Below are 24950 nucleotides of genomic sequence, written 5' to 3' on the forward strand. Positions count from 1 at the left end.
CATAAACAATATGATCTCTGTACGATAAGATAGTACTTTATTGTCCATTCACAGGGAAGATCTGCCATTACTTGTCATCATTTATTCTGGTTTTCCAGCAGGTTCTCTGATAGAATCTCCTTGCTGGATCTGCTTACTGCTGCCCAAATTAGATATTTATGGTCTTCTGTCTTCTATCTTGTGTTACTAAAGTGAGAAGATAACACGCAACACAATACAAGGTCAATTATGGACACAAAAATAATAAATATAATATACCAATATACCTTTTCTCTGTATCTTATCTCCCTTTCCCTTGAATGTATTTTTTTAATTTACATTGATTAAGTTTGTCTTGCTTTCTCTCTGTAATCAACTCAGTTTTAGTGTGTGAGGAGCATATAAAGGGAATAATGGGCTGTATTGTTGCGTCTAGAGTAATCAGATCCATGATGGATCTCTTTCATGGATTCCTGGAAGTTGTGATACGTCATTGTCATGAGGCTATATTGTGTATGGCTGGGAGGCACAGTGTAGATGGCCAATGTTAAAATTTGACCTTGCGAGCCTTAGCCTCAGCAAATCTTACCATCAGTAATTCCATATCCAGTGACTTCCTGATTTCATGCCTGATGGAGAGAAAAGCAAGTGCAGACAGTCTTTCCTGTGACACAATTGACCTGAGGTGTGTTTTAATGAGTTTCAGTGATGACCCATCTATAGCTGTGATCTATAGCTGTGTTTGTTTGTAGTTTCTGTGATAGATTGTGCCAGATATCCATGTTTGTGATGTGTTCAGCAGACTTCTCATGCTGTCTCATGTGGGCTGAAAGATTTTTCCAGTTATTGAACCCATCCCCACTTAGCTGAGTGCTCAGTTTCCAAACAGGCAGCAACAAAAGCACATAACACAGTCCTTTTTTTCACTGTACACAAGCCAGGACCTGCTTATCTTTTCTCCACTCATCAAATAGTTACTTGTAAATCTTTGCCTCTCTTGATTTTTTTGGAAAAATTCTGTCCTTGACCTGTACTGGCCCTCTCTGCACTATTGAGCAGCACTCTTTGTCTGACAGCTGTTTCCGCCAGAGTGCTGGGTCATCTTCAAGTGTAACACACTGATTAAGGTGACTGCTAGTTGTTGATTATTATCTGTATCACCATGTTTGTCAAAGCCATTGTTGCCATGGAGAAAGAACGCAGCAGTTCTTTTGTCATCTCCAATCAAAGGATCCTGTAAGTTTGTTTTGCATGTAGCAGCAGCATCGCTTGAGCAACCTGGGCTGGTGCCGCCAGTAGCAATGGGTTGTCACTAACAGGATTTGAGTCAATTGAGTATTTGAGTCGTGCATGCATGAGCGGATCTGCCATCTTGGACAGCTAGGTATGGCAACACCACTTGGACAAATCACATGTTGTCATGCATGCACAACTCAAATCCATGGTCGACTCAAATCCTGTAGTGACACGGGTAGCTCCTCTTCACTACTATTAGCAATGCTAACACTAGTGCTAGCACAAGCAGCGGCTTCTTGCTGCTCTTTAGTAATGTTAATGTCATCAGTAGCCGCTGTGAAATAGGTTGTTACCTTTGGCAATGTTGCTAAAAACTTTCTGCTTTCCTGCCTTTTCCTCCTTTTTTCAGCACCGCTGGGGTAGCTTCATTCATTTTTCAACAGTCTGTACACCACACTTGGCCATCTGTTTACATGAGTTAACTATCTTCTTTCCTGAATCATTCTGTTCTGATGACATTTTAGCGTATGGATTTTTAGAAAGATATAATTAATTAGCGAAAAGTAAGAAAAAATAACATTCTTAACCATGAGTGTATTAGGTGTTTTATGGGGTCCTTAGTAGCTTGGGGCCTAAGGCAATTGCCAACCTTTGCCTAATGGTAAAGTTGCTGCAGCTTATTTGCTAAAATAAGTATTGGCCATATGTCACACCCTGCCTGGACTTTGCGTGTTTTTTGGTCTTTTTATGTTCTTGTGTTCTTTGGGGTCTCCTGGTTTGGACTTCCTTTTAGTCCTTCGGTTCATATGGGTCTTGTTATATTTGGGTGGTGGGTTTGGACTGCCTTTTGTTGTTTAGCCTGGTGTGTTGTATACTTTAGTTTGGGTTCATGATGGTTCTTGGACAGGTTGGTGTGGGTTGTATTTAGAGTATTGTGTTTTCTGGGTTTTGGGTTTTGTTACTGTGTTTCCCTTGTGTGTTCATGTACTCCTCCTCACCTGCCCTGCTTCACCCTCGTTAGCTCTGCTCTGCTCTGCGTCTTCCCCACACCTTCCCTGTATCAGTCTCGTCAGCCCTGCCCTGCTTCCTGTGTTTCCCTCAGCCAATCACTCCCAGCCGGCCCTTGTGTCTCGTCACCTGTTCCCCATTCCCTGATTAGTTTAGTCTGTATTTAAGGTCTGGTTTTGATTGAAGTCTAGTTCTGTTCAGCCCTGTTTGCCTGTTCTTGAACGTCCACGATTAAAGGTGATTTTTCCATCTAATCTGCATTCTGGCCTCTGCGTTTGGGTCCACTCCTGCTTCCCCAACCTGACACCATATAAACATTAATCAGCTTTATGCAACTCAGACTTTTAATTTGGATCCATCAGCTTGTATGTCTAATATAGCAATTTAAATTTGCTGAAGATGTATTGAAAAAGAAAATCACTACAATGGTTGACCCTGACTGTAAAGAAAATAAGTTAAACTGGTGATGTTATTTGGAAATATCCTTTGCAGCACATGCAAGTAAACGCTAACATTTACTGTATATGTATTATTTTGGCATTGGGTTTAAACAAAATACTCCCGTCTCATCCCATGGTAGACATTTTCAACTCTCTACCCATAGCCCCATGCATGATTTATAGAGAATCAACCGCCCGTCTTCAACAGAGTAGAGAATTAGAGAAGAAGTGTCTGAAGGTTGAGATCTCTTCACCCGGGATGTCACCCACCCAAGACTTAATAAAAACACAGAATATATTCAAGAATTTTTGAATTCTGTCTTCCTCTTAATACACTTTTTTTTATATTGCTTGGTAAAGAAGGGTAAGAAAAATTCACTTTATCTAGTCAGTCAGTCATGTGGGCATCAATATTTCCTTTCCATCAGAGCTCTGACTGGAAGATGTTCCACCTTGTTGTAAATCAATGTTAGAGCAAAGTGTTAGAGGAAGCTATTTTTGGGACAGGATGGATTTTAAGTCATGTTGATTTTCAATTTCCGTTTGGAGGGCCTAAGATGTGTTTGTGCAGGAAGGATGCAGTTTGGAAAACTACGGCAAAGATGAATAGAACTCAATGGACACGTTTGTGATTGTGTTGTTTTTTACATATATCTTGACAGCAGTGATAGGATTTAATGGCATGTGTGTCAATCAGTTGTCTCTTAAATTTGCAGGCGAGGTACAAAAAAAAAGTTCGCATTTCACTCTGCTCGACTTTGACAACTTTAGGGTCTGAAACGCATCGCGACTGCAGAACATAAGGCCTTTGCTGCTCAATGTCAAAGAAGAGAAAGGAGATGAGTAACAGGAGTGAAGAAAGACAGACAGACGTAACGCAGAGGGAGAAGTAGCAATCACTGCGGTGTCTTCCCAGAGACCACTTTTCAATCAAACATCATCAGAATTTCTATTTTTTTTCATTTACTGGGATTATTTGGGAATGAGTGTTGAATTTTTGTGGGAACAGTTTGGTTCTTTGCATATAAACTGTTACTGCTGCTGCCAGAAACATAAAACGCAATATCATCTGTGCAAATTGGGTGCAAAATAACGATCTTATACACCAATTTTGGTGATTTTTTTTTTTTTTTTTAAAGTTTAGATGAGGTTGGGTTGCAGTGTATGATTAATTCAGAGCTGTGTCTTCATTTTTGTGAAGCTGTAGCTTTCCAGTGCATAGAAAGTAAAGCAGATTTTAAGAGAATTTTAAACATTTCAAACTTTGAAAAACTTGTAGTTGCTACAGCACCACTATCAGGAGTATTTCCCCCATATTTGAGTGCACGTTGTTTGGGACCGGACTGGCAAATCCATAGCTTTTAGCCAATGGGAAGTCCATTTTAATAAGTCAAGCATTAATCATAAAGGACACAAAGCACCAGACAACAAAAGTTAACCAAGGCTCTGCATAATTTTCAAGGCAAAGTTAAAAACCAGACACGCAACATTGGGACATTAACAGTTAGTTCTGCATGTCCTAAAGTTAAAAATAACCTTTGAGTGGAACCTAAAGTTTAAATTCTGGGGGCATGCATTTATTCAGCACAAACCACAGGACACCCAACAGCTTTACTCCCTAGAAGAAACTTGAGGTTTGAAGTATAAGACATGGCCAGCTGCAGTGAATGCCTTAAAAAACAAACAGTAGATTTTGAAAGCCACATTGGAGTAAAAACAAGTTAGCACATCATGGTTGGTCTCTTTCTTTTTGGGTGCCAGTGAGAAGCCGAACAGAAGGATTTTGAGCAAGCTGCAGGTAGGACACTATCACTATATAACAAGTTGCAAAAGCCTCAGTAGGAAATAAAGGTGAGGATAACTTTCTGCAGACCATTGGGCAAGAAAATAGAATAACAATGAAATAAGAAAATGACCAGCAAAAACAATCGCCACAGTCTCCTGACTATATTCAGTATGTAAATGGACGAATAAAGCCATCCGAGTAATAGAGGAAAAGGCCGTGACGAGCCAAGAGAGAGCATGCTTACTCTAGCAGGGCAGACCTGCATAAATAAAGGTTTTATCCACCATTTGCAGTCTGCACATGAAGAGTCTAACGCTCAGGGCTGTGAGGCAATCGCTCGAGAATCCCGTCCCTCTCTGTCTGCGTCCTCAGATCTTTACTCGCACTTGTTATGTCATTCCTCTCATTCATCCCTTTCAGCTGCTCTTGGGTGTAGACAGGGAGATATAACATACAGAACAGAGGTGGTATCTGACCTATAAATCCAAGCCTGGACCAATCAGAATCCACAATGGTCTAGCCCGAGGTTGGTTTGAGCATTTTCAAGTCTAAATATGACAAAGTTTGACCCACAAAGTTGCCATTAAGAGAATCTTCTAGTTTAAAGAGTAAAAAAAACCCTGAAACTCACTGTAAGTAAAATATAAATATAGTTAGATGTATAAGATATGATTCAATAGCTGAAACAAGATAAACTTTGATAATACAAATATTAAATTAGTTATAATCTACTGTATATGTTTTTATAATAGCAATGTATCAAAATGTCTCATATTGATGAATCTACAGAGAATCATCAGCAGCTCCCTTCGGCTTTACTGAGCTTTATAGCGAGTTTCAGCTAATTGTTTAGCTGTCAGGCTGCAACTTTATTGTTTTGGTTCACTCTCATAGCGTCGTTTTGGGCCGCGGCAGGCAGCTGTTTTCAGAGAAGAAGCTCTATAAACTCAATGTACACAGTTAGCTGTAGACTAGTTGGTGAACATAGTGGAGTGTTTAGCAGCTAAAGAGCCAGATATTTCCCTCAGGGGTTGGGAGAGAGTATAAACAGAGCTAAAATAGAGTGAATATTGGACTAACATTCACCAGGTGGACAGAAACACGACTCCAAATGAATGATAATGTTGCTCCGTAACTGCTGGATGTGGAAATAAGCAACTGTTTGCTAACAAGTTCAACATATCAATTTACAAAGTGATGATATGTCAGTGTTGTGTTTGTTTCCCTTAGCTCTAGTGGACAAAAAAACAGTTAATGCAGATTTAAGTACGAGATAAATATAATAAGTTATTGAACAGTCTAGAATAGTTGTATGATTCAATGAATAATACAAAACAGGACAGTTTAATGTGACTGTAAATCCCTACACACAACTAGAAACTCTCTGTGTCCCTGCAGAAATGCTGAGTTTGTAATGAAAGCTCACTGTATTATAGCTGCCTTTATATTAGAGCAACATGATTGTTTATGATGAATTGCACATTTAATTGCAGTTCAGTTAAACTTGTGGAAATGAAAACTACTGCCAGTTCAATAATGAAACACCATAACGAGCCTCGTTGTAAGAAACATATTTTAAAGACGATATCTTTATTTTTAAGCAGCTGTGAGCTGGTCCTCGGGTTGATAGTATTTGATCTGTTTGAAGGCTGCAAATCTTGACACAACTGGAAACCTTACTGATCTGAAATAACATTATGATTAGCTTCATTAGCTTCAGACTATCTGTAGTTTACATAGTAGTATGATAGTGCAACAGTCAGCCAAACGGACTCAAACCTGAACTCATTTTCAAACCACCACGCACCCGAATTCTGCAACCTTGAACCAAATCCAATGTGCTGCCAATAAACATTAAACTTTACTGCCCTCAAACTAGAGGCCACAGTTTAATTCATAATTGTACAAATGCAACACAATTTAATAAACCTTAAGCTAATATCTGCAACAGACCTTGACAGTGTCAGTGCCTGCCAGCAGTCTGACTCGTCCATATGTCCAAAACATTAGATAAAAATCCTTCAGTGACTCACAAACCTGGCACTGCTGGTCATTAATCACTTAAGTAAGGGTGAGATAACGCTTATCATAAACCACTTCTAAAATTAAATGTTGCACAGAAGAGCAAAATATGCATGTTCTCAAGCTGATAGTGATGGAAGTATATATACTGGAGTACTGCCAAGTGCATTTTTGTTTCCTCTGTTTCAGTTTATATGTCATGAACCGCACCATGCAGACTTAAGCCCTCTTCACCAGGGCTCAGAGTCAGCATGCCTGAGAGACACGCTGCCAAAATACCATCTCAACCTGTCATCAGACTTCAGTCACCTCGGTGTATGTCTGTGCGGTGATAACTGTGTTTGACTGTACTGTAATTATATCCTTGTGTGCTCGATAGCTTAGGTGTGCGGTTTTATGATTACAGAGATTGACTCCTAGATTTTACAGTAAAGAACTTGTCATGGATGTTAATTATTGCTTGAGGCTATGAGGTGCAACAAGGGGGGGGCTGTTTTTAAGATATTCATCTCTGAGATTTCTGCCTTCATGACTGTACAATTGACATCAATCGTAGCAGACAGTATTTCCACATAAAACTGTACACTGTGGTCTGTAGATTATCCAGACTAACCAGGACATACAATATGTTTCTGGAGAGACACATCAGAGTCCAGTGTTGCAGCTTATGGTCAGTGATATCTTTTCTGTTTGGAGCTCGGATCTTCCAAATAAGGAGTGTGGGGTGTTGCCTTTCACACTCTGGAAACACGCCCCGCTACCTTGAATTGAAGCTAACGCTAGCTTACTAGGAACACCAAGCGACAATAGTCCGACTTCAAATCTTATTAACTGAGCAGTAATTTCCACAATGACCACCTGCACACTTATTAGAGGGCCTGTATTTAGCAATTTAGACCATAATGACTCACTGAAGAAGGATATTGATTTAGTATTTCTTGAGAGAAGTTGACGCTTTTTGAATGGGAGTCAGTTGGAGCCACAGATTCTTTGGAGCCAACATCTAGCAGCCATCGATGGCACTTTAAGGTACTTCCGCATTAGCTTCAGCCACTTGGGTTGAACTGACCTTTTTAACATAGTTTGACTAATGGATGGATGGATGGATGGATGGATAGATACAGCTCTGTCAATAGTCAGAAAGAGAGATTTCTTGCCTTTCTTTTTATCAGTTGTTTGAATGATTTGAGACATTAAATGATAGGCCCATGTGTTGTATCAGCACTATAAGCAAGTACTACTGTGTATGTTATGTGTTTGGGTATTACTGTATATCAAACTTGACAAGTCATAAATAGCGCACTAAAGGCAATAAAGGCTAAAGGCTTTCATCTCTATTTTATACGAAGCTGCTTCAAGGGTATTTCATCACTTATTCCTTCACTTATTGATTCCTCTCTCTCTCTTTCCAGCTCACCTGTATGGAAACATAGCTGCTGTAAAACACATTCTGACTGTATATGATTACATATGTACGAAAAGGTCACAGAAACACTTCTATATCGCTGCTGTTACTGCCTTTAGAGTAAAATATTAATCATGTTTTTCTATAATGCTGCTGTAAATAAGCGACCAGCAGGGCTCTGCAGGGCAGAGAACTGGAGGTTTGAAGTGGAAATACAGTAAATAGAAGATGTGACCTCATGGCCCCATAGATGGAACACGAACATGCTTTCCCTCTCTTGAGCCGTATGATTTATTCACATCAAGAGAGTGTGTTTACAGTAGGTGTGTCCAAACAGGACTGCGGGAGGGTAGGAGGAAGTTGAAGTACTGCTTATCCATGGCAATGTATTTAGATGGCCTCACACCAAGCATGCTGCATGCATTTATATCATATTAGTCTGACTGTATGTGATACGCTGTGTAACATCAATTACTTTTGCCCACTAAGATGACAGTTTCCTTCAGATCAGCACTGCAGACAGAGCGAGATGAAGTCATCCAGAGTTGGAATTTCGATATTTCCCCGCTCTATTCTTGTCCCAGTCTTTCCTCTGTTTCCATCTAAATCCCGAACATCATCTTTTATTAAAAAAACAAAAATCTGTTTCCTTCAGCTTTTTGTTCACAGTCTCAAAATAGCATCTTTTCCACCTCAGCCAAGCATAGAAAACACTTATTTGAAGTGTGTGTGTGTGTGTGTGTGTGTATTTTGTTTCATTTTAGACATTTCTGGCATTTTTCCTGGATGGATGAAAACTTTCAGTCTCTTCTCTTCTTGAGCTGATTCAAGTCCAACAAAATACATTGTTTAATCGCCCTCCAGAACGACACATATATGTTTTTATTCTTAAAACTAACGCCCTTATTGGCAGGAAGACATCATTTTTCAGTGTCATCCAAAACCGTTACTATTCACCACTGCAAAAAATACCACTATGACTGAGTTTTGGTTAGGTTTAGCCACAAAAACCACTTGGTTACAATTACAAAATGATAAAGGTTTGGGTTAAAATAACATACTCGCTTAGGTAAGAGAATGATCATGGTCATGGTGAAAAGAACTTTGTGAGCAAACAATACACCAATCCGGAGAGACATAGTGAATGAGGTAAAGATAATTATTTATTATAACAGGTGATGTAATGGTAATTAAGTCTTGGTCAGGAAAGTCTTTGGCGCTTAGACTCTACAGGGAAATTATTAATCGAGGTGCATCAGCCCTGAGAGCAGCAGCATAATAAAGTCCAGACAATGGTGGCGGTGGTGGTGGCTGATGACTTCTGCTGAGACTGATAAGGCTGATGAGGCTGATGTAGTGATGAAACTGATGAATCTGCGGAGACTAGATGGTGATGGGGAAGTGGAGGGGCGCGCATATCAGCAGCATTAAAGACAGAGAGAGAAACATTTAAAAAGATGATGGGCTAACAATGGAGGCGTGTTGCTGTGCAATTGGATAGATGTGAACAGCTGATGTGAACAGCTGATCGCTCAAATGACAGCCCAAGACAATAACAGGAGGATAAAATGAGAACTATAACTACAAGCCTGTGCATGCCATGTCACTAATGCTTAATTAAATATTGGTAATTTGCAAAAACAAATATCTGTTTCTATAGTTAAAGGGGTCATATCGTGCTCGTTCTGATTTTCTGTCACGATGTGGGATGTGTGAGTTCCAAAACTTCAGCCTGCTCAGAACACTTAGTTTGAAAAGTTACCTCAACTTCCTTCTCATGATGATGTCAGATAATTCACACATGCCCACAAATGGACGTCCATTCTGTAGCCTTTAGCCCCTTTTCCACTACACGGTACTGGCTCAACTCAACTCGACTCTACTTGCCCTTTTTGGTTTTCCATTAGGCAAAACTTGTGGATAGTACCTGGTACCTGTTATTCTTTTTTAGCTGATACTAAAAGGTGACGTGAAAACACTGAAGTCCACCTGATTGGTCAGTTATTTCTCTCATACTGCTTCTCTCTACCGCTGCTCCTCTCTCCTTGCCTGACCACCGCCACACTGTCTCTCTCGCTTGCTTGTGCTCCTCAACTAAAAAATGACAGCCATGTTTGAAACACAGCAATCACACATGAGGAAAAAACAACACAGATTTGTCCCGTTGTTCTTTGTATTTAATGAATGATTGAAAAGTAGAAATACAGAGGAGGAAAATAAAACTAAGAGCATCTGAAAATAAGTTTTATTGTTCTCATTCACAGGCTTTTCTCTCAAAAGAGAAAAGTGGTCTCTCTCATGCGTGCGTTCGCTCTCTCTCTCTTTTTCTCTCGCCTTTTTTAAAACGAGTCAAGAAGCCGACAACAAAGCCTTTACTTTCAACATCAAAGAAGAGAAATGTCCTCGCCTTGTCCTAAACTGGTCCTAAATCGATACACGAGCGCTTCCTTGTTTTACCAATGAAGCGGTACACAAGTTGAAGCAGCTGCACTGTGTGTGTGTTTGACCAATCTAGTAACTGTCATCACTGCAGACTGTAATGGAAAACGAAATCCAGAAAAGTTCCCAGCACCAAAAGCGAGTAGAGTTGAGTAGAGTACGGTTGAGTCGAGGCGATGTCATGTAATGGAAAAACGGCATTTGTTGCTGAGGTTCTTGCTTAGGTTGTTCCACGGGTTGTTCATGTTGTCCACTTTTATATTTTGGATCAGATTTGGGCTGGAACATAATAATGATAAGAAGAAGAAACTTTATTTGTATAGCACCTTTCATACAAGAAATGCAGCTCAAAGTGCTTTACAACAAAGAAATGACATGTACTGCATGCTTTACATGAAAATAGATGAAAATAAAAATATGTTAAAAACATTAATGTAAGATAAGATATAAAATAAAATCCACCTGATGTGCATAAGTATGAAGCAGAGTGCAAAAAAGAATTTCAGGCCTTTATCAGGAAAGTTGTTAGTTAAAGGCTAAAGTGAAAATATAAGTTTTTAGCTTTCATTTTTAAATATTTATCGAGCTAGCCTCCCTCATATCTATCGATAGTGTGTTCCATAGTTTTAGGGCATAATTGATAAAGGCCGCATCCTCGATTTTCCTTTCTCCAATAAACCAGAAGCAGATGATCAAAGTGTTCTTAAAGGCAAATAGTGAACAAAAGGAGTTAGCAATGTAGCTCGGTCCTAGCATGTTAAGGGCTTTGTATGTAAGGAAAAGGACCTTTAAGTCAATTCTAAATGTTACAGGAAGCCAGTTCAGAGCAGCTAAAACTGGACTAATGTGTTCTCTCCTCTTGGTTCTGGTTAATAGCTGAGCTGCAGAGTCTCTCAGTGGGGTTTTTTGTTTTTCAGAGAGGCCAATAAAAAGTGCATTACTGCAATCAGGTCAGCTTGAAATGAAGGTATTAATTAGTTTTTCAGCATCTTTTTGATTAATGAATGGTCGTACTTTAGCTATGTTTCTAAGGTGGACTAATAGGATTTCAGTTTCTTCCTCATTTAACTTAAAGATATTATTGCTCATCCATTTATTTATTGCCAGAAGACAGGTAATAATGGAGTTTATAGCTGCAGCATCATTTGGTTCAGCAGAGATGTACAGATGTGTGTCATCTGCGTAACTATGGAAACATGCATTGTGTTCTCTGATGATGTCACCAAGTGGCAGCATGTATAGTGTGAATAATAACGGACCAAGGCAGCTCCCTTATGAAGCTCCAAAGTAGTTGTCATGTTCCTCAGACACATGATCTCCAAAACGTTCCACCTTTGATGTATATTTGAAGCAGTTTAACACAGTCAGAAAGACCAACCCACTTTTCAAGACAATTGATTAGGATATCATGGTCAATTGTATCAAACACTGTGCTTAGGTCTCAGAGGATAAGAACTGAGACCTTATTGTCATCAGAGTTTAGTCTGAAGTTGCTGATTATTTGAGTAAGAGCAGTTTCAGTGCTGTGGTTTGTTCTAAAGCCTGACTGAAATTCCTCCAGGATGTTATTTTCTTTAAGAGAGACCTGTGAGCCTAGTTTTCCTCCATTTTCTTTCAGCTGCCTGACAGATTCTCTTGATCTCATTAACACTTTTATTGTTTAACCACGGGGAGATTCTGTCAGTCAACCTCTTTTTAACCTTTAGTGGAGCAGCTGTATTTAAAGCAGATGACGAGGTAATGCTGAAATTTGCATATCATTTAAAGAGCAGTTATAAATGTATGGCTCAAATGATCTCATAATATTAGAAAACACTGTTTCAGCCTTGTTATCTAGGAATCTCTATATCTCTAAAAAAAAAAAAAAAAAAAAACCCTTTCTGTCTTTGTTAAGGTTAGGTTGGCATCAAAAAACACACAGTGATGGTCAGAAATAGATAGAAACATTATCAATGTTTAACCCTGTTGTTATTACTAGTTCTACTAGAGTGTTACCATGCTGATGAGTGGCTTCATTTGCATGTTGGGTGAGTTCAAAGCTGTCCAGTAAATTCACAAGCTCCATAGCTCTGGAGTCATTATTGTTATTAATATGAATGTTCATATCTAGTGATACCGAGTGAGATCAGCTCTGAGAATTCCTGTAGAAATAGTGATGAATATCTTGGTGACCAATATAATGTAATGATGAGCACTGATAATTCTATTTTTAGCTCAAGAGAAAGATATTCAAACAATGTAAATTCACCCAGGTCAATGTCATAACAGACAAACTGTGTAGAGAAAATGGCCGCCATCCCTCTTTCTTTCCTGTTTTGTGCGACTGACTGATAAAAAATTATAATTTGGAGGACAAGCCTCTATCAGTGTTGCTACACCAGTAGTGCTGTTTAGCCACGTCGAAGCTAAAAACATACAATGCAAAGTCTTTTCAATTATCAGATTATTAATCAAGAAGGATTTATTAACCAATGATCTGACATTAAAAAGAGCTAATTTCAGCTGTTGGAGTTCTGTGGCAGGAAAGGAGACTGGTTGTGGCTGAACATTGATAAATTTAAGATTACTGAGACAGGTACCAGATGGTCTGTGATTGCCATGATGTGTTTGACCATGCCAAGGGCTGCTTAGATCACCGGTATATTTAAGGAAGCAGCATGAGGTCGCTCTCATCCCCAGTGGACACCTGAGTGATGATGTCTTTGGTTATTGCTGTTTAGTAGTTAATCAATTTGACTGAGCTTCAGCCTGGCAGCTTTAACTAAATCCTTGATTGGTGAGTGTGTTGGGGTTGAGGGGTGTTTTTTGTGGGGTCTTTTTTGATGACAACCTCCCCAAGTCATTCAGAGCATGTCTCTGTCCTCTGATTGGGACAGAGGATCAGGTGAGGGGGGAGAGATACAGGATGTCTGTGTGTGTGTGCATTGTCCTTCACGCTTATCCACACATTCTTGTTTGGGTATGGCATCCCAAGGGCATGACGTAAGTTGGCACCAAGTAGTCTGGATCCAGTGAAGTTTGGGTGAACCCCATCAGGTTTAAAACATTTTTTTACAGTTTCAAAAGATATTGAAAGTGTCAAACTTTATCCCATGGGTGAGGCATGCTGATGTCAGCCATGTATTCAGGCCAAGGAGTCCGCTAAAAGATTTGATTCCTTTCCCCAGAGTTTGAATGGGGCCAGAAATTAATACATGTTGCGATTGATAGTTGTTTTTCCAGTAGCAGGGAAAAGTCTTTTTCAGGATCTCAGAGCCAGTTTTCCTTCGCAGAATGTCGAAAGACCGGTGTGGATAATAATCCTCATATGAGATAACCTCACTGTTTTTGTCCCACTGCACCATGCATCTATTTACCCTGCTACACTATTCACTACATTTATATATAGGTGCGCACACTGCACTTTAAACGCCAACAGTCACATCATGTACTTTTTCCTGAGTGTTTGATGGTCATGTCTATGTTGTATTTTTGTGTATTTTTGTGTTAGCACCTTGGGCCAATAGAAACGACATTTCATTGCTGTATTCGTTGTATGTGGAAATGACAAATAAACAAACTTGAACTTGAATGTGTAGAGAGGATGACTGGCAACCATAGACTATAAAAAAAAATATGGACGTGGTCACCATGACGTCACCCACTAGTTTGTGGACTGCTGTTTTGAAGCATCGAGTTTAGCGATTTGACCATCGCCATCTTGGATTTGACGGTCACTATATTTGACTTTTGGAGCCAGAAGTGACCATATTTGGACAAGAGGGTGGAGCTGACCATAGTGCTAGCTGCTAGCTTGGTTAGCACAGTGCATTTACAATCTGTGGTTAACTGTGATAATGCTAATGCTAATGCTAATTTTCACCAGCGAAAAACATGCCTAAAACCATTAAGACTAAATGTACTTACTGGAAAAACGGAACAGCCAGCTCCTTAGAGAGTCTTTTAGTACAACAATACACTGAACAAGACTTTTTTAGGCAACCATAATGTTACAATTAACTTCAATGAACTGAAAACACACTGTGAAATAGCGACAGCTACACCTATACTCTTTGAATCTGGAGTTATGCCATGGTTATGTTACGTTATCAATGTTGTAGCCATGGTAGTGATTCGTCAATCACAAGGTGGCCACATTGCTGCTCTCTTGTTTGATTTCTTGCTGGATTTGCCTCTGCACTGGACGACGTCAGACCAAGCCCTGGCTGGACCAGTCTAGAACCAATGCTGTGCCAGTAAGAAGCATCATTAGGGAAGGCTTGTTCTGGAGCCTCCGTAGCTAATCCAGTGGCGTCAGGACATATCCAAGAAAGCATGTCAGCCAAGTCTGCAACGGAAGACTACACATCCGATGCAGTCTGGTGTAGAAGGCTGTGTCTGTCCATTAGCATTTGGTTGCTCATCACCTTGTAGAGTAGCTGCTACAGATTCAATGAATAGTTCACTGTCATGTATTTGATGCAGCATTTCAATCTTCTTTTCAAGCTGCATTATCCTCTCAATCAGTCGCTCACACTCCATTCAGCTTACCGATTTTGCTACACATTGTGTGTCTTTTACCATTCGGAGAAGCTTTGTATGCTAGGCTAGGCTAGCTGCACTGCAACACAACCAGAACTCAACATTTACAGATGTATTTGAGAAGTTTCCATTTTGAAAAAAAGAACAAGAAAAGGGAGTGAAATCTGACTACTAGTGTTTCTTTAAGTATCATCCTGAGGTCGGCCAAGATGCAGCTTCCAGCAGATAACCAATCAGAACAGAGTGGGCTCAAAAAAACAGCCTGTTTCAGACAAAGGCCAAACTGAGGGGCTGCCTAAAGGGCTAATATAGATAAATAAGGATTTGTTTTGTTTGTTTGTTTGTTTTAAACCATGCAAAGATATCCCAATAGAGCCCCAGAATATAAATATAGACTTGGAAATGTGCATGATATGTCCCCTTTAAGGAGAGATCAGTTCCACATACCTGCAAGGCGGGTGAGGGAAATCTAATGACTCATAAATAAAGAGATGGAGCAATTAAGTCATGAACCATTATCAGCCATTTCTTAAATTAAAAAAGGGAGAAAAGGGCAGCAACATTAAGGCACTCAGTATCAGCCAATACCATACATTTCTGAGTCTGTATCAGGAGAGAGAAAAGGACTCAGAAGATGCATCCCTGCAACATCCCACCTTCCCACTGCACCTTTTTCTCATACCTCCTCATGTCTCTCTTTTTGTCTCATTCTCTCTTGCTGTCTCTCTGCCTTCCCTGCAGCCAAACTCTCACTCCCGAAGGACAGCCCCCAGCTCTCTCTAACGATATAATTATAGCCAATGAGCCAATATGATGACTCAGACTGATTAACATCAAAACAACATTGGCCCCAAACATAACTTAGATATAGATGGAGGGAGAGAGATGCAGAAGAGTGGAGACAACACACTAATAGACTGTGGGACATCAGTTATTTAAGGGATTATTTATGACATGGTGCATGTGTGATTGGTTATGTAATATCTGTGTGGGCATCAGTAGCTTAAAGGCTGCAGCAGTAAGCTTGTGCTGAAAGTTCCCTGGTTTGAATTCCCAGACAGGCTTGAAAATCTTGACTTCGTCATGAATTAGTAACCTTCTTCCTCATCGACTGCTGTCAGGATGCCCTTGAGCAAGACGTAGTAGCTGCCATTGTGTTGCTTTGTAGCTAATAAGGTTGTACAGTGCGGCATCCAGCAGTGATTTTTTTTTAAAGCGTACATACTCAGGAAGCAGCGGTTAAGAGCTTTTTTGTACTCAAGTGGCCATTCAAACCCGCCCGCAGTAAAAATTTGTCTCAATCACCTCAATGTAAAACCCCAACACCTTGTGTCATCTTCATGCTTTCCAAGGTCTGATCCTCGCTAAATAAAACTTGATTGATCGCCTATTAATGTATCTGAAGGCAACTATGATTTACATGTTTGTAGCAAACAAGACAGCTTCCATTTTTCTCCACTAATGGAGTCCGTCCCCGCCATAACTCTTCTTGTCTCCATGTATTCAAGCTCCATTACATGTGGCATCCATTTCAAAAGCAGTCGGCATCTATCAGACCATTACTCGATGTGGTAGAGCAGATAAAATGAGCTGTGTGTTGTGCGGTAACCAAGAATAGCAGGTGTTGCTTGAGAATTGTAAATAGGTATTTGTGTATTGTAAATGGGTTATGAGTTGTTATTTTGTTTCAGTTTTATTTGGTTTATTTATTACAAAAGTAATTACACTTATACATGGAAGAATCTGCAAGGCAGATACAAAAAAGCCCCAGAGAGCTGTTGCACTGCAACTGGTTGTTTGCTGATTTAAAATGGCTGTTTGGGTGCTGTAAACAACGATGTTAGAAATTAAAACGTGGGTAAGTACAAATCTCAGAACCATGTTTAATTCTGTGTTATGGTGAGATTGCTGTTTAGCATTAATTTAGTATCAACTCTGTTTCTGCGAATTTTGACTATGAGATCTCAGTAGATATGCACATGTTTGTACAGCCACCAACAAAAACCATCTTTCCCTTCCTCTTCGTCTGTATGTCTGTCACACACAGCAACAAATATGTGTGTGTGTGATCTATGACTTTATTTCCCAAGAGTGTGATGTTCAAATATTAATGTGTCTCCTTCCTCTGTTTTGTTTCCCCACAGAGAGCAAAGAGGTATACAAGAGACAGGTGCTGTCAATCACATCCATCGCCATGGCGATCAGCCTCCTGGGAACCCTCTGTATGGCCCTCTACTGCCGCAACAAGTGAGAAAATGAAAACACACAAAAACATAAACATGGATATACGTCAAATCCTGGTTTATAGGTTTTAAATGTAACACCCAAACTTCCAAACTTTTTTGGAAAACTAAACCACACAGTGAAATGTTTTATCCAAAATGTCTGTTTTAAACTTCATTATGGATTTACTGTGGCTGCATGTGCAGTTTTCCTGTGCAATAAAGGATTGCAACTGATATAAAGGGTGTTTTCAAACCTGTGTTGTTTAGTCCAGTTGGAATGGACTCTGGATTGTTTTGCTCTTTGGAACGATTAGTTTGGGCAGATCTGAACACTGCAACCGTACTCCAATGCGACCAAAACAACTATATCAAGACCTACTGAGGATGTGTTCTTGGTTCAGTCCCAAACAACTCTGGAGTGGTTCATTTGTGGTGGTAAATACTAGGCGTACGCTACAAGTTTGAGATAAACAGCTCCTGTAGTCAGGTGCAACCCGGACTAGCAACAAGGTACTTCATTCTTGATATTTAGGGCAAATAGGAACTTCTTGAAGACCTTCTTTTTGTGTTTACGTTCTTGCTCCCGCCCCAGAGTGAACCAACAAATGACTGGAGTAAAGGTTCCCACGTGGCTTTTAGTGATGCATTTTGGTTCGCTTGGATTTTTTTCTGTTTGAAAAGTAACCAAATTAAGGGGAAAACACAGCAAGTTTACCAGTTCATCCACTGATTTGGACCACAGCAAACAAACTATAGGTTTAAAACACCCCTAGTGTGTGTTCGCTTTTTCCTTTACTTCCAAATAAACAGATTAGATAATCTGGATAAATTATTGGCTTGTTCACATCATGTTAAATTGTCTGAATGCTCATAATTATTGCCTTGTATTTCATCATGTTCCCAGATCCAGTTACTTTGGTGAGCACAAAGTTATCATAACTGATAGAAATTATGGCCAAAACAACAAAAATAAGACCCAAGTTGTAATAAACCAGAATCTGTTTTATTTATTGCCTTCCTATAAACAATAGAAAATACAACTTTATCACAACATAAGTAAAGATACTGAACAACACAGACATCATGATTCTAAATTTTCCAAGTTTACCATGGGTCAGAGACAGTTTCCACTCAGAACAGTGTTTCCCATGTTTGGGATTAGAGCTCAGGTGACTGGTTTGGGTTGAGGCTAAGGTTTGGTTCAGGTTAAGGTAAGGGGAGACACAAATCGATATAGAAGCAGACTTCGACACAACAACAGCAAGGCACACACACACACACACATGCACAGAGTTCAGGGACTGCAATTGGCATTTCTACCATTTTTCCAGCCATACACAGATGTGACATCTGAAATTTTCTAATGAATATATTGGAAGGTAAATTAGCTGTAGTGACATGTAATTTCATCCAAGCCACCGTTTTCTTACTTTCATTTTAATCGCAATGATTTTCAAACTTTCTCTGACCACACTACTGATAAAATATGTCATAGGTCCAAAAGTAAGCAAAACGTTACAACACTTGGCAATAAGGCGTGTTGGGTGCAGGCAGAAGAAATGCCCAAGGAGACATTTTGTTAATTTAGCGAAGGCCAATGGAACATGTTGAGGCATCAAACATCTTGAACGAAATCCCAACCTTGTAAATCTCATTATGTGCACACACATATTCATAGCCCATTATAACCCAAAGGTCAGCTCATGTGGCTCCTGCACTCTCTCTCTCTCTCTCTGCTTTCTGTCCCTCTCTCTCTATCTACACATTAATTGGCGTATGAATGGCCTACATCCATCACAGGGCTGTGAGAACTTTGTATAGCTTGCCTGGAGAGATTCTCTATTCTCAACAGGATGGGTCAAACATCCGGTATGTAACAGCAGTCTGTCATTCAGGGTATATGGAGCGTGGAGCGAGCTGTGATAGATGGCACTGTAATTCCATAGGCTTCCCTCTGTAATATAATGATGTGAGTGAGTGAGCAGCCTGACAACAAGATAATCGGATCAAGGAATGATGGACAGGCGCTTTCAATGAATCCGTAATTGAGTCAGGGGACTAGGTTGCTCAGTAGAGAAGATGCATACAGATCGGGGGGAAGTGTCCATGCAGATCTTAACGGCCTGAATGAAGATAAAGTCAAAGGTTTTCCCACACCTCAAAAAAAAAAAAAAGAGCCAGACAAAAATGCAGTTAAATGGAAAAAAAAACACATTAGCACTGATACTAGCCAGATGCCAGCCAGACATGACAAATCCACATTAAATATTGTTTCTAAGCCACCATCAGGATACTACTGTAACAGTACAACATTATAAACCTTCGAACAAATCTACAATCCATACAATTTGCAAAAACAAATATCTGCTATTATTGTTAAAGGGAACATATCGCGCTTTCTGTGATCTTCTATTATTTTTTATGGTTATGATGTCGGATGTCTATGTTTAACATGGTCAAAGTTCCAAAACTTGAGGTGATCATACTGCCTGAAAGTCAAAATCCAGGGCTTCAGCCTTCGAACTGACATCAGATCTTTCATATGCCAACAAACATCCATCCGTTCCATAAGCTTTGTTGCTAAGGTTGTTCCATCGGTTGTTCACGTTGTCCTTTCACATATTTCATTGTTGACTCTGCTGAGAGAGCTTTAGGATCTGTCATTGACAAATTCAAAGTATGTAATGATCTCGGTTATTCTACATATACCCAACTTTATGATGCATGTGTCTTCCCCATACTGAACTATGCTGCAAGGGTTGTTGAATTTAAAAGAATCTAAAACTATAGACACCATACAGAATAGAGCTATACAATGTTTTCTGAGCGTTCATAGATTTGCTCTGATTCCCGCAATTCAGGGAGACATGGCCTGGCTACCAGGGTCTGTACAACAAAAATGTGAAATGATCTGACTGTGGAGCAGTCTAATCAAAATGGAGGAGGACGGAATAAATATGAAAGTATTTATGTGGAGCAAACAGTTCACACAGTTCTCCATGGGCAAAATAGCTTTACTCAGTTTTTGAGGAGGTGGATATGCTGTATATCAACAGGAATAATCTGTGCTGTAATATTAACCCCGTCAAAAAATAAGCTCTCACTGAAATTTGAAGAAAAATGGTTTGAAAATGTTCTGTCAAAGCCAAAAGTAATGACATATGTGCAATATCAAACAGAATTTTGGCCCTGAATTATATGTTACATCTTGTTTATCTAGAGGCCAAAGATCTTTGGTTGCACAGTTGAGAGCTGGTATTCATTCTTCGTCTGACCATTGCGGTCGGTCGATTCAAAAGAAGACAGACTGTGTGAGCTGTGTGATTTGGGTGAAGTGGAAATTGAGTCGTATTTTCTTTTGTACTGTACAAATTATGATTATTGTACCATGATATCGCTCCACTGAAATATTCTGGTGTTCAGTTGAGCAAAATCTGGAGTGGCTGTTTGAGTTTGCTAACTTTATCTCAAAAAGTCTGTTAAAGAAAGCCAGATAGATTGTTTAATGAGTATTTATTTTTCAGTAGATCTCCTGAAGATCTGAAGGTGAAAGATGCTTTAGTTGTTTCTTTATTTTCTTTCTCTGTTGTTTAACAATGTCTAAGCTGTATTGTGGTCCTGGCTTGTTTGAATTTATGGTAAGTCCATGCGGGCTGGGCATACAATTGTATGCATGACACAATAATAAAATTTAATTCATTCATTCAATATCTTTTTTATACATAGCCTTGAATTTAAGGACACAAAAGAAGGTTAATGATCTTTAAACATGCAAGCAACCAAAGAGTCAAACAGTTAAATATTCTCATCTGGACCAGTCCCTCACCAGTAATAATGTCTGCAGTGCAGGTCTGGCTGAGCATCACCAAGTGTGTGATGATGGTGGTGCTGTCTGTGGATTTGAGACTTCAGTCCATCATTTACTTCAGAGGGTTTCACATCAAATATTACATTTTGTAAAGTTTATGTGCAACTACTTTTGGACGCCCACAGTCGGTACGCTGTGTTCTAAAGGGTTACGACTCCTATGATGATCATCTGATGTGGATGTAAACACCTTTAAATTAAAGCAGAGAGTGAGATCTAAACCCTCGGTGATTATAAAGCATTGAAACACTGTAATTATCTCTTTCACAAGTTCAAAGATTCACGCAACCTCATAATCAGTCATCTTTCTCTTTCATTACGTGGAGACATGAGCTGAAAGATAAAGACGTGAAGTCAGGCGTCCATGCTGACTTGTTTATTACATGAACACAATAAGTTGAAACAGTTACTCTTATACTTTCTATATAAATAAGCTAAACTTTCTGCGGTAAAGTGATTGACACAAAATGATAAACGACATATCTCTCAACAAAAAGTTCCGATGTGCTTCCATCATAAAGAGCAAGAATACCCTTTTCATGCTAAAGCATCGAATAAACAACCAGACTGTACCAGGGCTCTAGAGGAGATAAGAGATAAGATAAGAAGTAAAAGCTTTTCCAGTAGTAGAGTATAGTGTTGTGTACCAAATGTTGCAGTCTTCTTCTAAGATAAGTGCCGCAGAGGTGGAGAGGATAGAGGCTTACCATAAGGCTGCTTGTAAACACCTCATTACATCGCTGTCATACGGCGAAGGAGTGTCCGAGAGAGAGGAACTGTAAGGTATTCATCGGCTGTATCTGATAATGAGCATTAATCTGGCAAAAACAGAATGAAGTCGTGACAAAGGGATTTGGTGTATTTTCCATCCAGGTCAGTGTGATTGTGTACGCTTGGGTAACAGCTGTTGTAATAATTAAGATTATGTAATGTACACTAGTCAGAAAAACCAGAACAGCTTCTATAGAGGAACGCGACAGATCAGATTACAGATTACCTTCTGCTCCACAAGATCTAATTATGCCTTTTCCCTCTGACATGGTGTTCTCTAGACCTCTTGTCATGAGTCAGCTCAACGCAAGATTAGTTTGCCAGTCAATTACCCCAGAGCCATTCAGTGTCTTACAAAGCTTTCTGTACATCTGTACATCTGTAAAGATCTTAACAGAAATCATTCAATGCAGTCAAGTTACATCATTTAAACTAGTATACTGGTTTCTTCTAATGCTTTTTACTGTAGTTTAGGCAGAAAAGAAGAGGACCAGGTATAGTTGAGAAACTTTAGTCAATAACTCACTTTCTTTCTAATCCTCTGTCTCAAGAGCATGACACTGATAGAACTTAATTCCTTAATTCCTCTTAGCCACTGAGTCTTTTTTTAAAAAAATGTGGATGACCCCAGAAATTTGGAGAAAATCATGTACAGCATATACTCTCAAGAGGAATGACACATCCAGTATATTATGAATATTTAGAAGAATAAAGAAGGATACAGACCTATAAATTTAGTCTTTTGACTTACTTGTATCTGTAGATACATTCCATGATCAATCCTTTGGACAACTCCAGTCTGAAATACTGTGAAGATTCTCAGTCTTCCAGGTCATGGTATATCCAAAAGTGTTGAGTCAAGAACCACTAGACTTGTTGTAGATTCTTGAGAACATTTCGCCTCTCATTCAAAAGGCTCCTTCAGTTTCCGATTGACGCGGTCTGGAGTCCCAGATATTTAACCTCTGTAGGATCAAGAATCTACAACAAGCCCAGCTTCTCTTGACTCCACACTTTTGGAGTCTGAAATACTGTAAATGGCAATTTAAAAGTGCCTTACTGAAAAGTGTTGGAATCATTGACACTACCGACTGGGAAACATGGCAGCAGTACTGGTCATATGTTTAAATGTCTGAAATGACTTCTAGAACCTCTTGCAACCATGCAAATTATTACTGGTGTGTGTCAGAAATAAAGGCAAGGTAATGATGATGAAGTAGGGAGACCTCTGTTTGCCTCCCATTTCCTTCCGTGTTTGCAGTCAAGGAGGACATTACTAAAGGGAAGTCCTACCGAGAACTAACTGTAAATTTAAGAAATGAAGCTTTAGTGAAAGTTCAGTCAGGAAGACTATCTTTTACAGGCTCAGGTCTGTAGTTTTATTTCTCAAACCATCTGTCATTCCCATCCCTCACGCATACTCACTCATCATTTCCTTGCTGTCATTGTCTGTAGCATCAAATGAGACATCAGCTGTTCTCATCAGCTGGTCTCATCTAACCAATAGCACTGTGACACACCCTCATTGTCACCCTATCATCTTGCAGCAGTCTTTTTAAATATGTTTACTCCCTCTCTGCCCGTAGTGCTCTCATGCTGCCTCTAGCGCACCCCACCATCTCCCCATCACCGCCCAGTCTCTGCAGATTCATCAGTTCATCACTTCATCAACCTCATCTGCCTTATCAGTCTCAGCAGAAGTCATCAGCCGCTGCCACCACCGCCAGTGTCTGGACTCAACGGGGGGATTTATCTTGCTGCTGCTCAGGACTGATGTCCCTCGATTACAAAATCTCCCTGTAGAGTCTAGACAAGACTTAATCATCAATATCGTCTGTATAATAAACTTCGTGTCTCTCCTGATTGAAGCTGAATCACAGTGAAAGAAGCAGTTAAGTTTCTGACTGGACTAGACAGCCTGATTGGAGCTTTTACAGTCAATCTTTCATGTTAATTGACCACTGTGCAAGTTTAATAATACATGTAGTCTGTCTGGCCCGGTTTTGGCTTGATTTCATGCTCTATACCTCAGTCTTATCTGTAACTTTCTTCTTAAAGTCTTAACACACAAAGCTGGTGTTAACACTTGGTGGTTTAATAATCAATAAAAACATGTAATTTGACTAAGGTGAAAACCTGCAGACCTGCTGTTCTGTAGATGACACAGGATTTACTTTAATTTTTCTGACAATGGTCAAAGTGCTCCGAAAATAAACTCTACTGTGCATCCTTCTGTTTTTCTTTCTCTGCAGGAGGCGCAGAGAGAAGCTCCAGGCCCACCTGAAGGAGAGTCGCAGTCTGAAAAACTACACCACTAATTCCCATAACTCCCTGGACTCCAAGACGAGAAGTCTCAACACCAACCTGCAAATGCATGAGGTGACTACTGCTGCATCTTGTGCTTCTGCTTCCTAGTCAAGGACGCGGATACGTGTGTATACACCTGTAAAACAGTATTCATGTGTGTGTAACTCAGGTTGCTCCCATTTCTTTTAACTGTATGATCTTACGTTTAGAAGACGGCACATCTTAGATGGCATCAGCTTGAACTAGTTGTGGTTAAATATTTCAGCAAGACTCTAAAGAGTAGGGTTCAATATTTGGCAAAAGCATCTTCAGTTGCTTCTACTACTCATACCAGCATAAAGTTGTAACACCACCAAGAAAAACAACCACATTTAAAACCTTTTGTTGCTTAGATTGTTGTTAAAGGCAAGAAACAACTAAAATGTAATGTCTGGTAACAGTGCACCTAAAGAGATCAAACATATAAAGTATACATATAACACCTCTGAGTATTAGTATCTGTCATCAAATTCATTACCCCCTGTAGTTTTTAGCTGCATACAAATCAGTTTGTATTCCCACCTCCTCCTGGCTACTTGCATCAGGCTCACAGGTCTTTGAGCGAGCAATTGTTCAGTGGTTTGGGAGCGCGGCGCTGACTAGCGATGTCATTCATCATCTTCTCACCGCTCTTTGTCATCACATCTCTCCCAGTTGTGCAGTTACCTTAATTTGAATGTCAGTCAAATCCACCATCTTCAATTGCCTTGGGAGAGTGTATGTGTGTGTGTGTTTGTGTACCATTATGCATAATTTAGCTTTAACCTTTTTTTACAAGTTCATCATATAAGTAACCTATCTAATCTACACAGGTTTGACACGGAGCATTATTGGATAAATTCTATGTTTCCCCCAAGGGCAATGTAACCATGATTTAAATTTACAATGAAGCCGAGCACATGCAT

At 39.7% G+C, this 24950-nt stretch overlaps 1 protein-coding gene across 1 annotated transcript in view; it reads left to right on the forward strand.

Annotated features, from left to right (window-relative positions):
• The window catches only part of LOC121911458 (pro-neuregulin-3, membrane-bound isoform), a 383988-nt gene that overhangs the window by 338536 nt on the left and 20502 nt on the right, over positions 1 to 24950 (forward strand). Inside the window, exons 6-7 of the mRNA XM_042432965.1 lie at positions 16981 to 17083; positions 23952 to 24078. Coding sequence (XP_042288899.1) covers positions 16981 to 17083; positions 23952 to 24078 — 230 coding nt within the window. The remainder of the gene's footprint in view (positions 1 to 16980; positions 17084 to 23951; positions 24079 to 24950) is intronic.

This window comes from Thunnus maccoyii, chromosome 14 (genome assembly GCF_910596095.1).
Source record: "Thunnus maccoyii chromosome 14, fThuMac1.1, whole genome shotgun sequence".
Lineage (NCBI taxonomy): Eukaryota > Metazoa > Chordata > Actinopteri > Scombriformes > Scombridae > Thunnus > Thunnus maccoyii.